The following is a 12,385-nucleotide window of genomic DNA, read 5'->3' as shown; positions in this document are numbered from 1 at the left end:
TAGTTTTTCACATGAAGAGAAGTGAACATCGTAATTGGTTTCAGGCCTCAGACAACACATCTTCAGGAATAATTAACATTCTCAAACAGGTTTCCCAAGCGCTCTGCTTGTCTCCCGTTACAAAAATAGTCCCGCCCCTTAGCTTAAGCACCAGTGTGTTGTGTGGGTCAAGATGCTAACCAACATAGTAAAGTAAAGCCCTGGTCAGATCAAATGTTTTTTTTTCATGACTCCAGCGCAATTTCTGGAAGTAGGATGTTGTAAATTCAATCATTTCTTTTCGTGTAATGTGGTACAGTTAACAGCAACTAATACAATGCCTCTGAGGCCTCACGACACATCACAGAAAGTCTAGCATGTTTAATTTTTCCCTGATCTTCACGACAAGTTCCGTCACATGGGTGAAAATAGGAACACATGTTTTCTCAGCTATATCCGCAGGTGCTGCCGTTAATCCGTTAATCAGGTAATTAAAAAATAGGCTGCATATTTCATTATGGGTGGGTCACAGGTAGATAAGATCAATCATTGGTTATTCAAACTTTAACTACTTTGTCTAAAATATTAAAGTGTTTTAAGCTATTTTGTTTGACACAAATATGCAGATATATTCCTTCTCAAAACAAGTTTTTCAGTTCTCTCAGCCTTTCAACAGAGATCGTTCTTCTGATGTAATCTGGAAACACGTTCAGTGCTGCTAATACATTGTAAAAGTCTGCCTTGCTTATTCAAATTACTCGCAATGGATGATTTTGTCATTAAAAATTTAAACGGTTTAAGATAAGTTCATCTGAATCTGTGAGTAGTTCTCTTTAATTTTATTTAGGCTAGATAAGTTTGCGCTTTGGCGCTGAAGCATATAGCGGACTGGTTTTCTGGTGTTAGTTATTTTTGCTTATCTAGTAGATAACTGATCAACAAAAGATACTTTAAAATTAAGATAAAAAACCTACCAAATGAAATTAGTTTCAAGAGGATTTTTTTTTTTCTAAAAAAAACATAATGTATAATTTTTTGTTTGTGCCAGTCCACTACTCAACTGTGCAAGAGGATGATTTGTTTTACTCCATGGAAAATTTAGATTTAATTAATGCCTTACTGTAATTGATGTATCACAAACCTCTGTCGTATATTTGCATATTTTTTTAATATGTCATTATTTTGTCTTGAGCCCCTGATTTTTCCTTGCTGCTGATGTGCTTTCATTTTCTCTGTCTCACTCGCGTCAAGTTTAGGCGAGGGAGTGTTTAATAAGCAACCTATGGCGGCAAAATACACATTTATATTTTTAAGAAAATATCTTAATATTTAAAAGGAATCATATGTTTGATCCTATAAATGTTATAATGAATGCCCTTAAATAATGTAGCCTAGTTGTCAGCAAGCATGATTGTTTATTGAAATTGACATAAGATAAGAAAACAACACTGAAATTATAATAAGATAAGAAATATTTTTATAGCAACACTTGTAACTGCTTTGTGAAATAACATTCGCTGTAGATGTCATGGGATGACTGATTGGGAAGGAACATTTAGTCTGGCACATTTGTTAGTTAAACATTTATTGGTGACTTTCGGAGCATAAAAAAAAAAATAATAATCACAATTCTTCAATAAAATTGTGTGATCTGACCGGGGTTTTAGTGTTTAATAGAATCAAACTGAAATAGAAAACCACTTTAACTTTCGAAAACTGACAAACTTTCAAATTATGCCATGTCAAAGACTGACCCTTCACCTTGCCCCACCACCTTGATGTTCAGTACAGAATATCCAAAAGCAATGAACTAGACTAGAGATTTCTAAGAACAACCATATTCACTAAAACCTGCTCAGTGGATAGTATTCTAACATGGTTCAAGCTAAATTTTTAGCACTACAAAGGACTTTTATCTGCCTTTGTCCTTGAGATTTCCTTGAGAGCTTGTGTTCTTACTGAGGTTATTCACGCTCATTTGGGAATTAAGAAAGGCCAAATACACATGCACTTCTCAAGATTAATTTAAAGATTTGAAAGCAGAAAAAAACAGCTACCTCTTATTACCTTGAGCCACTATAATTAAAGCCCCAGCAACATTGTGGTATTTTACATTTGGATAATGTCCTATCCAACTGTCAAAACACACATACTTAAAAAAAAAAAGCAAAAGCTTGTCTGAAGACATGGCAACAGTTGCTAAGGTAGTGAATGGTAAACTAGTCAATTCCTTTCCACCAGTTTGACCCATTCAGGCCAATTAGAAGTACAGTTTTTGAACATAACAGGTGGGCATTATCCCATTCACAGCCAATCACAGTGCTAAAGAAACTCTGCCTTTTGTCACATGACTTTTAGCCTCTTTTTGCCATTACTCCTACATGTTCACACTGTGCTTTAGGAGCTTAATGAGATTTCAATGAACTCAGAGGATGAAAAAGAGATACTGCCTCAATCTAATTCCTTATTTGGAGCTAAATGTGCTCTTATAAAACTTATCTTTATATACTTATAAAAACATCCCATAATTAGACTCATAATTTGAAGAAAGCAAAAAAATGATGGTCTAAGGCCCTTAATGACTGACACCTACACCACACACTGATGATTCATGACACTGATCATGCTCTCTTCCTTCAAGTGTCCTTTGTTTGAGTCACAAGCCAATGACCAACTCAATGTCAGGCTAGCGATGAAAAACTCGTTTCATTTCATCAGTAATGATCGCCTTCTATATCTCCATTACAAAAAAGCTGTAGAAGAAGACTATTCCTTTATTTCATACTGAATTCTGCAATTCAAAGAGGCTCTAATGCAGCATGCTATCGACTATGAGCTTTAATGGCAGAGAGCACTCAATGCCCGCTTGCACAGAGGGCTTAAAACTCGCTCTCTCGCTCTCCCTCTCCACACGAAACCTCCCTCCTACCTTTGCTGCAGTAACTCTAACGTATAGATCTTCTTGAGAGCCTAATGGGCTAATGCATGTGGTAATATATTTCTGGGTCAGATAGAGTCATGTGTTTATGTGCGTGAGCAGAGTGCTCAGTGTAATCATTGGATCTTCCTCAGGCCTCCGCTGTCCGGATGCAGGGGATCTCAAACCCTTTCCCTAAATAGCCAGCATTCTTTCCCTCGCCCCAAGGGGCCCCGGGGGTAGAGTTGAGGGAAGGAGAGCAATGCTCGCCGTGTCCTGCTCTGGTCCTTGTGACGGCAGGGTCACGGCGTGTACTATCGATCACTACCGTCAAGAGCAAGGCCGAGTGCATGTGTGTGTGCTGCTGTGAACACTGTCCGCAGAAGAATACAAACTGGAAAAACTACGTTGGGAAAATTGTGGAAAAAATGCCTTATGGGTCAAAGACACTTTTTTTTTTTTTACACAATCTATTCAGATATTTAAAACGATATTAAAATGTAATTATATTGCCTGACAAGTTCTTTATTAAGCGTGTTTTTAATTTCTGCATGAAAACTCACTTTGACAAATTCTTTTGAGTATAAATTAATAAATTTCAGGTTAATAACACTGTCCTGATATCTCAAAATAGAAAATTGGCTCTAATACATTCTTCGCAATTTCTTCTATTGCAGTAATCTTCGATTATTATTGCTTGGAATAAACAAAACTACTTCTCTTTTAATTAAAATTGGAAAAGCAATGACAGTATTTAAAGTGACTTAAAATATTCAGCAAGTTTAATTCAGGTTATAAATACAGTCAATTTTGTGTATGGTGTAGGACAGGAGTTTCTCAATATGCGTTCTTCAGCGATCTTGTGTCCTCGTGTTCTTGTGTAACGTCATCATCACCCACCAAAGTTCGGTTCCAAAACTCAAGACCGCACTGTGTTGGTGACACGGTGAGTCAGTGGTTGGTATAGTCACCTCACAGCATGAAGGTCGCTGGTTTAAGTCCCGAATAGGCCAGTGAATGTCTCTTCGTGAAGTTTGCATGTTCTTGCCCTGTTTGCGTGAGGTTTCCTCCCGGAGTCCAAAGACATAAGCTATTTGAGAACTGGGTAAATTGCCCGTAGTGTATGAGTGCATGTGTGAATGTGAGAGTGTTTCCCAGTACTGGGTTGCAGCTGGAGGGGCATGCGCGGCATAAAACCCATGCTGGAATAGTAGGTGGTTCATTCCACTGTGGCAGCCCCGGATTAATAAGGGACCAAGCTGAAGGAATATGAATGAATTAATGAATGTTTCCCTAGCTGACACCACTGTAGTCCTTTCAAAAAGTTACATTTTACAAAATAAAAGCACTAAAATTTTGATTCTGAATTTCGAAAAACGCATTAAAACCTACATGGTTCTTCTACCCAAGCAATTTCCCTTTATTGTGGATACTCTTATGAGTCATTTAACCATATCACATGCAGTGATGCATCACTCTACAGATACAGGAGATATTTTAAATGCATGCATGTATATGAACTGCACACACACATTTACATTTCCACAGCCTAAGCATAATCACAGTTGGCGGAGGCAGGGGTTAACTCCACATACTCAGCAGGCAGCGCAAGAAAGCTGACCTGATAGAGGTCAATCTCGCTCTGCGAAGAACAGCAGAGGAGAAATAATGAGAGAGAGAGAGAGAGAGAGAGAGAGAAATGCAGACAAACGGACACAGGGAGAGAGCTGGGTTGGAGGAGAAGCGGCCATTTGAAACCCATTTTCGAGGGCTCTCCAGGAAGTACTAATTGTTTGGTGACTGGAGTACTCTTTAGGGAAATGAAGGCTATCTGGGCGTGCAGCGAGGAGATAATGTGTGTGCACATCACTCACCCTTTAATAAAGAGCAGAGCCCGGCTACGCACCGGCCATCCCTGGGATATCAGAGAGATTGGGGGAGCAGGAGGGAGGGATGGATTTATCCGTAGTAGAGGAGGGGGGCGGCGGAGAGGAGGAGACGCTTTACAGAAGCCAGGCTGCGGAAGAAGAGGGGGGCTGAATGGACAGATTACAGTCATTAGAGTGGTAGAAGACAGGGATGAAAGAGAGCAAAAGACAAGGAGAAGAAAGGCAGGAATTGTTTAATTAGCAGACAATAACTGCTTTCCTCTTCTCTGCAAGGCTTTGGCCTTTTTGCCACTTTGATTGAAAGCTACAGAATAGCGATGACCAGTAATAATTGGAGTGAAATGACATAATCGAGGCAGGCTGGAATCAAAACTCATGGAGAGCGCTTGATCATGTCCTCCAATTACCAGCAATGATAAGTAACACATACTGTAGCGAATTGTATCTTTTAAATGTTGCTGATTAGGGCTGTGCGATTAATCGTAATCGAATCACAAATGCGTCTGCTGCTTCAGAAGCATTAATAGACCAATTAATATCAAAGAAAAACAGAACATTGGTAATATGGGAACATTTTGATTTCTAAGTCACGGACACCGAACAAAAACAGGTAATTTTTAACAATTGTTTCCACAGCACGAGGAAATACAAGAACCAGCGCCTAAAAAAGCACCACAGGCAGCTATATAAGGAGTGTCTTGCTAAAAAGTAAATTGAAAGTATTGCCAGTGGCATTCAATCTAGTAGCAATCAACAGCAAAGTACATTTTTAGAGTTGTTTCAGCCATGTTAGTTTGCTGAGTGTTCTGTATTTTTAGAATTATTATTATTATTTTTTTAATAATAAGTAAAAAGTTCAACATGTTTACAGAAAGGTAAGGTAATTTTATTTGTATTTACTATTAGCTCTAGTGAAAAATTAGGGATTTATGTCTGAATATTTAAAAACAGATTTGAATAAACATTTAACTTAAGTTAATATATTTTAATTTCCTTTTTTATCTAACACTCACTGCATTTTAGCAGTAAGAAGCTATAAAACAGATTATTGAGCTGACTACAAAATTTTAAAATCGCAAATCAAATCAAAAATCACAATATCTGTCAAAAATAAATAAATAAAATAAACCACAATCAGATATTTTACCCAAATTGCACAACCCTATTGCTGATATAACTATAGGCAATGACTGTAATTAGCTTTTCATTGTTAAATTATATTGCCAAGGCCAGGTAAACTGGTTTAGCCATGACTTAGTTATGAGAATTTTATAATTGCATAATAATTTACAGTAGTGAAAATCATAAGACTGAAAGTTTATTTAAATGTATACATTATTTTCTTAATGTACGGTGACACTGTGTATGTTGTTCTAAGACAACAATTGGTGTTGTAGAATAGTTGAAAAAAATTGATCAAAAACTTAAAATGACGTGTGTGTTTCACGCGCACATGTAAACATTACTAATTTTAATAAAATTGTAAAAATCTATCTTAATCTATCTGTCAGCAAAACAAAACTAACTGGATCTATCTATCTATTTATCTATCTATCTATCTATCTGTCTGTCTGTCTGTCTGTCTGTCTATCTCTCTGTCTGTCTGTCTGTCTGTCTGTCCGTCCGTCTGTCCGTTCGTCCGTCCGTCCGTCCGTCTGTCTGTCTATCTCTCCACGGTTCTTCAGAAAATCCTCCTAGTCTTGCACATTATTTGATTTTCCAGTATATTATATTCCTAATAAACTAGGCCATGACTACAGCATACAGTATGCTGCACATACATTTCTGACCAAAACCCTCAAGACAACTGCGGTCAGCTGATAACATAACACAAATGTAAACCTTTATATGTGCTAATGTGTTTCAGACAACACATGCGTAGCGTAATAGCAGATCTATCACCAGGCAATTTGTCTCCGCGGGTCTCCTTGGTTAAGTTAAGTGGCTCTGCTAGAGCTGTATGTACGACTGAATGGGATTTGTTAGTGTGTGTGGCTACACAGACATCTAGAGTATGTGTGTGTGTGATTCATGCTGGAGTCCGCCGTAGAGGCAACATCATCTCTCCCTTTCCCTCTAATCCCGGCCCGTCTGACGGCGAAGTGAACGCCTTTGACGTTTCAAAGGCTTCCCCCATCATGACTCCTGACACACTACACACCCTGACGCGCTATCGCCGTGCCCCTGACAGCTGCACAAATTGGCTGAAAGAGGTGTCTGTGGCGAGCACTTTGATCAGCCGAGCTTTTGCTCTCTTGCGCTCGGTCTGTCTCCATCCCGGCGTCGTGTTGCGGAGGCCAGGCCCCCGATCTGCCGAAGAGAACCAGGCCGGGTGGGTCTGATAAGCTTCCACTAGTAACACAGGAAGCTTTTTGTGCAGTCGGATCATGCGTGTGTGTGCATGACAGCCTGAAGCCATGTCAGGCATGTCAGACACGCATATGGTGTGTATGGTTTCTGGGAATTGGGTGTATTTATTATATCCAGATTTCTTGTAGGTTTCTGGCACACTAAGCCACAGATTCCAAGTTACGTGTGCATCAGGGTTTGAACATAATGTTTAATGCAATACACTACTCTACATATTAAGTTAAAGAATATATCAAACGCAAAATAGCAAGTATTTTTTCTGCAAAATGTTTGGTACTAGTTATTTGGTTCTCTGCACATAATATAGTGCAAGCACAAAACTTAATTTGAAGCTCCTATTGTTGTTTCTTCATTTGAACAAATCAATATTAATTTTTAAATCCCAAGAACAATCTTTTAATCTATACCCTTTCAACAGATGCTAGATTACAACATAATATACTGCACTTTGCTTCCAATAACAGCAATAAGCTCTGTGTTTTATTACTTTTGGTAAAAAAATAAAGTCATCTTTTGAATTTAGTCTATATTTATCAGGAAATTGAGAAATGAGCATTAGCCTATATTTGTTTCCACTGTATTTAATTTAATCTGTTAATGGTGACCTAATTGCATTAAATAAGGAATAAAAGCCAATGAGTGATTAATTATATTTCCACAATAGATTAAAGACAACAATACTATAATTATATTTATAATATATAATTATATTTAGAAGCTAATACAGAATTCTGATTATGTTACCTCAAAATAAGTTGCAGTTAAATTGAGTTCAGCACTCTGTTATTAATTGCAGCTATTTATAGGAAAATTACAACTAAATTCATCTTATAGACAGAGCTTCAGTTTAAAAGGTAAAGGTGTGTTTGTGTACATAAAAATGTATTATCCTCCCTACTTGTTGCTGAAACACACCCCCTCTCGATTTCACTTCTTTTTCTAACAGAGGGAGCGATTTGTTTGTGAATGAATCTCCATTATGAACGACAATAATACAAGTTTCTAGCACCATAGCATTTTGTTGTCATATTTCATTTACATTGTTTGCTTATTTTATGCAACAAAACTAGCATAAGCATAGAATTTAGTGCAAGTTGGTGCTACTTTGCCTTATGGTGAATGCAGTAAATGACTATATGAATATGGTTACTTGTTTAGCACAAAAGTTCATTAAACAAAAACGTAAAATACAAAATCTTACCTATGAAATGTTCTGCCTTTGTGCTTCGTTTTCTCGTTACTACCCCCGTACATAGCGCTAAAGTCCAGCATCTTCACACTGGCACACTGTCGTGACTGGTGCGGTTGAATGACATGTCCTGGGAGCACTGTACAAATGTGGCGGCGCTATTGACGCATGTTCAGGGTCCCCATGCGATATCTAGTGTATATATCTATGGAGGAAAGAGAGAGAGAGTCGAACTTTAAAACGAAATTGAATCGAACAGATGGGATATTGTTTACAATAAACGCAAGACAACACACAAAGTGATTTGATTACAAGTTGTAAATAGATACTTGTTTTTTTCTGCAAATGTTACAATATTTCGCCAATACACGAAGGAGCGTCACGTGGCTAAAATGAATGAATAGTAACACCGTCTCATATTCAAATAAAAACCCCTACTTTCTCAGTCAGTACTGTACATGCGGTGTATGTTTCCCTTACGCACATGCGCACAGTATGTTTTCAATGCAGTTTGTCCTCTTCTATTCCCCGTCTGTGTGTGTTGTGTTCCTGAGAATTCAATGGGTTCATTCATAACTGTAGCCTGAGGCACAGGGGTGTGTGAATTATATGAATGCTGAATCTATTCCTACGTGATAGGCCCGTCTGTCTGTCTGTCCGTCTGTCTCAGCGTCTGTCTGGAGGAAATTGCAGACTGTGGGGAAGTGCAGGTAATAGATTAATGCCAGGGGAGACTTGCCAGTGTACAGCACAACTGACAGCCAATGATTATCGCAAACACAGAGAAAGCGGGGCCAGACGCACACACACAGTCCATTACACAGACATCACTGGGAAAGCGCACACACGGATAAATAATAGCTCTCATGCCACAGTCTAACTGTCACAGTGATGTTTCTATATCTGACTGCCGTGTCTGTCAGAAAAAAAATAGATTGAACGCTCGGCGTGTAAGTTATGCGGTTCAAAAGCTTTAACTTACTGGATCAGTCGGGCTGGACGCCATAATTCAGATGACGCGATTTCATATAACCTCTACAGTGAGGGATGAATGTACATCAGTCAGTCTAGTAAGTTCTGTTTTACCGTACCTTGTTGATGATTATGTAGTTGGTAAACATCGAAATCTCCCAACATACTTGTAAAACGTCGAAGTGGGACCAATCAGCTTCACTGGACCAATCAGATGCAATATTGCCATCAACTGCGACTGGAGCACGAGGCCAGCAGAATACGCGGAAGCAGGGGATATTGAACGGTGTTGCATATCGGTCCTCGTATGAAAATATGGATCCTAATACACAGTATTTCATTGGTTGTTTTTGTTTCATAAGTCTTTTAAAATGAGCTTTACATATAATGGCTCACAGGAACAGCAAATGGAAACCGTTACCAAAATTAATCGAAGAGTGTAGCATAGCATACTGTTTTTTTTGGTTTGCTGAATTAATTTCGTATAAGCTTAAATACTAATACAGTTGTTAACGTATGGTTGGTTTAGCAAAACAGTTGAGGTTAACATGGTTTAACTACTATTTTTTTATATTATTTGTAGTAAGTCATGGTTATTTTTTAAAAGAATATTCTGCCAGTCATTTAACTTCACCAAATAATGACCAAAGTCATGTTTATCATTTAAGTTATAGTAATTAGTGTATCCCAATAATTTTTTGTGATTTTATTATATTGTAACTTGAATAGTTCAAAATCACATATGATATTTTGGCTAGTACAGGAGTGCTCAAACTTTTTCGTATGAAGGGCCAAAAACCAAAGATTGAGAGCTTTGGGCAGAAGGTTAATATACCAAACTTTATTACATTAAAGTGCCTTAAGTAATTTCCATATTTGAAATAACATTTAAAAATAACAGAAAACATTACTTTAAATCGCATTAACTTAATGCGGTGTAATTTTTAAAAAACAATAAAGAATTACAATAAAACAAACAATCACCTTTCTAACAGTGGAATCAGTGCTGAATACAGTAGTCAAGCAGAATCTGCCTTTGCCTTCATTTGCTCACTGATTTCTCTGCATTGAAGTATGTGGTAATGGGGTGGGAAAATAATAAGCTTGTGCTTCATCCCACTCCATTTTCGACCATGTTGAACTGTATTTTTATTTTTAATGATATTTTATGTATGATATTTTTGATCGAAAATAAATAAATCAAAAATTGTCTTCTATCTGTTGGGTGACAGTATGTACTTTTGAGAAAAAAATCAGATTCATTTAAAACATTTAATTTTAGTAGCTTTTCAGAGCTTAGCAATAAAAAAAAAATTGCATAAATTTAGAAATGACAGTCTCTTAATCATCTCCATTATTCTCTTCTCGCATGATATGGTAGGCCAATCGAAGGTTATAGTTTGCCCTAGTTTGGGCATCTCTGGGCTACAAACTTTCTAAATTTTAAAAAGGCTTTGGACACTATGTTACCCATATTGTCATAGTCTATGACCTACAACATCAGGATGATTATTATTGCTATTCGTTGGTTTTAAAATGACTTTTTTGGATGATGTTTTCGTATGGTCAACTAGCTGTACATAATATTACCTTCAGCCACACTTAAATAAAATGTTATACTAAAAAAAAGAAAATGATTCCTTAAGCCATGTGTGCCTAACATAAATGAATGTATCTTCTTTTTTCAGTCAGGATATCTTGCTATGCAAATGTGTATTTACATTAATTTTTAAATCAATGATTATGTCTCTCTGTTTTGCAGCAGTCATATGCCCCGCCCCCTCCGCCCATGGCTCCGCCCAGCCCCAGCACCAATAGCAGCAGCCACAGTGCAGCGGAGCAGCTCAGTAAAACCAACTTGTACATCCGGGGCCTTCCGCCTGGCACCACCGACCAGGACCTCATCAAACTCTGCCAACCGTAAGTGTCTCTCCCAGATGACTCCTATCTTTCGCTACCTGTTATGCTCTTCTCTCTGTTTAAACAGGATTGCCATCCTATGTGTGCAGTTGCTCTATACCTATTTATAGTTGAATAGACACAGGTGCCCACATACAAGAACTCATGCAATCATGTAAATGCACACAAAGAAGGTCAGAGGGATAACAAAAAGAGTCACTATGCTTGGTTAACAGAGAAGAATATAGAGACTAGAGGATGAATATGGCCTCATAAATGGATGGCAAGTCAGCATCATTAGCGTGTAGGGAGGTCATTATGAAACACTGTATAAGAACCAGGGGGCAGCTTGCATAATCTTATTCTCTGATGACTCATGCAGATGTAAATCCTGTGTGGGGGCTTTCTGCCTTAAAACCTTAGACATTTACTCCAGCGCCATGACCTCTTTTGAGTATTTCTGAATTTCCTAATTTCACCCATACCAAGCTGACCATGAGAATATGGGTCTGGGGTCACCAGTTTCTAAGCAACATTTAAGCCAAGACTGCTTTTTTTAAGCGGACCCTGAACAGATGAGTGCAATTACCAGGCCAGTCAGTTCCCAGAATTCATTGTGATCTTTTTGTGAGTGTGTGTTGTTGAGGGAGAAGTTGAAGTAAAAGAAACATTAAAAAAAACTAAAATGCATGCCACTTATAATTCTCCAAAAGTCTAAACTAAGAGGGTAAAATGATGAAACCTCAACCCACAACCTCCCACAGCATCTCTCAATTTCTCTCTGGGTCTCGGGCTACTACGGTCCAGGTTAGCCCAAGGCCTGGAGTGGGATTGGAATAAAAAATTCATGATTATAAAAGTTTTATTAGCTGCGGCTGCCGTGCCAAATGGGCAGTAACATTTTGGAAAGGTCAAAGGGGTTCGCCTTGGGGCTCACTTCCGGAGCTCAGCAGAAAGAAAAAAAAGAGAGCGTCTACAAACACACTTTGCATTTTTTTTTATAACACCACAGTGATTTAGATGCCATGCATGCATATCTACAACCCTAGTGTCTCGATCTAAAGCTTACAGCTGCGTGCATGCATACGCACACATTTTTGCACACAGTTAGTGACCCTTTTCCGTCCTCCAGTGGCTCTTACGCAGTGGCGGGAAGGGCAGTGAAAAGTG

General features: G+C 38.2%; 1 protein-coding gene across 14 annotated transcripts in view; it reads left to right on the top strand.

The window, feature by feature from the left end:
* The window catches only part of rbms3 (RNA binding motif, single stranded interacting protein), a 264,037-nt gene that overhangs the window by 33,340 nt on the left and 218,312 nt on the right, over positions 1 to 12,385 (top strand). For 3 of the 14 annotated variants that reach the window (XR_012391550.1, XM_009292542.4, NM_001431058.1), the window contains exon 2: positions 11,079 to 11,236. Coding sequence is in view for 13 of the 14 variants with exons in the window: in XM_009292542.4 (XP_009290817.1) it covers positions 11,079 to 11,236 (158 nt within the window). In the remaining variant the exon portion in view is untranslated. Of the gene's footprint in view, positions 1 to 8,889; positions 9,055 to 9,136; positions 9,660 to 11,078; positions 11,237 to 12,385 lie in introns of those variants that run through there. The other 11 variants (XM_009292543.4, XM_009292541.4, XM_009292545.4 and 8 more) reach the window with 7 other exon arrangements.

This window comes from Danio rerio, chromosome 16, assembly GCF_049306965.1.
Source record: "Danio rerio strain Tuebingen ecotype United States chromosome 16, GRCz12tu, whole genome shotgun sequence".
Classification (NCBI taxonomy): Eukaryota; Metazoa; Chordata; class Actinopteri; order Cypriniformes; family Danionidae; genus Danio; species Danio rerio.
The sequence above is the reverse complement of the archived record's forward strand: the minus strand, read 5'-3'. Positions and strand labels throughout refer to the sequence as shown.